This window comes from Olea europaea, unplaced genomic scaffold (assembly GCF_002742605.1).
Source record: "Olea europaea var. sylvestris unplaced genomic scaffold, O_europaea_v1 scaffold3940, whole genome shotgun sequence".
Lineage (NCBI taxonomy): Eukaryota > Viridiplantae > Streptophyta > Magnoliopsida > Lamiales > Oleaceae > Olea > Olea europaea.
Window position 1 is genome coordinate 15,885 of NW_019258938.1, and position 1,122 is coordinate 17,006.

Below are 1,122 nucleotides of genomic sequence, written 5' to 3' on the forward strand. Positions count from 1 at the left end.
ATATATATATATATGATATGCACAAAAAGTGTAACTCAGTCTCGAGCATTCATGTACAGCTCGAGGTGTTTACCCCGAGCATACATGTTCCCCAAAACCCTCACAAGGTCGGCTTTCAAGGTGGGGCCAACCAACTCTTCCTAAATTGCCCAATATGAGGTCGGGCCACTTAGGTCGGGTCTCACTGTCCACTACAGGCCACGTGTCCGTTAACATAATTTCTGCGGAAAGGTAATTATGCTCCACTTATAATTCTTTGGATCCTTATTTTAATTGTCTAACATACTCCTCAGATCCAAACTCAAGTAGAACACTTTCAACAAAACTCAAACACCTAACCCTAGGAGGAGAGGACTCTAAGAAGTTGAATCCTCCTACAATTCTATCACCAACACCTATAAATACATGACCAAGGCTCATTATTGAGGTACGCTTTTATAATACAATTGTATCATATACTTTTGCACAATCTCGTATCTGACTTAAGCATCGGAGGGGCGACGAGCACACATCTCGTTGCCTTTGTTTTAGGTACCGAAAGGCGCAGTTCGTGTTCCATCTCAGTCCTCAAGCTCGGGATCTACCGGGTACGATTTTTGGTAGCATCATTGGCGCCGTCTGTGGGAAGCGCTACCAAAAGCCATGGTAAATACACGATCAGGTCTTCCATAAGCAAGCTCATCTGTTCCAAATCCTCCCCCTGAAGATCATCCTATCCCTCAAGAGGAATCTTCAGAAATGGCAGCACCACCACCGGCCGTCATTACCGCCGGAGCTTTCGAAGAGCTCCGCCAACAAGTTACCGCATTAACTCAGTTGTTAAGCCAAATGAACTCACACCCATCGCATACACCGACACCGGATGGTGATCTGATGGCAGCTGCTCGGGCTCGAGTTTGGGCTCCACAAAATATTCCTAATAACAGTGTTGGAACCTCAGGTGTACCTCCTATGACCGCGGCCTCAAGGGCAATAACGATGGAATCAGGTAAACTTGCTAGAATCATCCAAAAAGGAATTACCGCGAGCCTACCACAGAAAGCTAAGGGGGCACCATGCTTTACCCCTAGCACTCCCTTTACTCCTGAAATATTATCCTTCCCTCTACCTGACAGGTTCAAG

General features: G+C 46.2%; 1 protein-coding gene across 1 annotated transcript in view; it reads right to left on the minus strand.

Annotated features, from left to right (window-relative positions):
• Positions 1-559, minus strand: part of LOC111387202 (AP2-like ethylene-responsive transcription factor PLT2) — a 9,456-nt gene extending 8,897 nt beyond the window's left edge. The window contains exons 1-3 of the mRNA XM_023011745.1: positions 511-559; positions 283-395; positions 74-140 (exon numbers count right to left, since the gene is read on the minus strand). Of these exons, the coding sequence (XP_022867513.1) occupies positions 74-140; positions 283-395; positions 511-559 (229 nt within the window). The remainder of the gene's footprint in view (positions 1-73; positions 141-282; positions 396-510) is intronic.
• Positions 560-1,122: the final 563 nt, after the last annotated feature.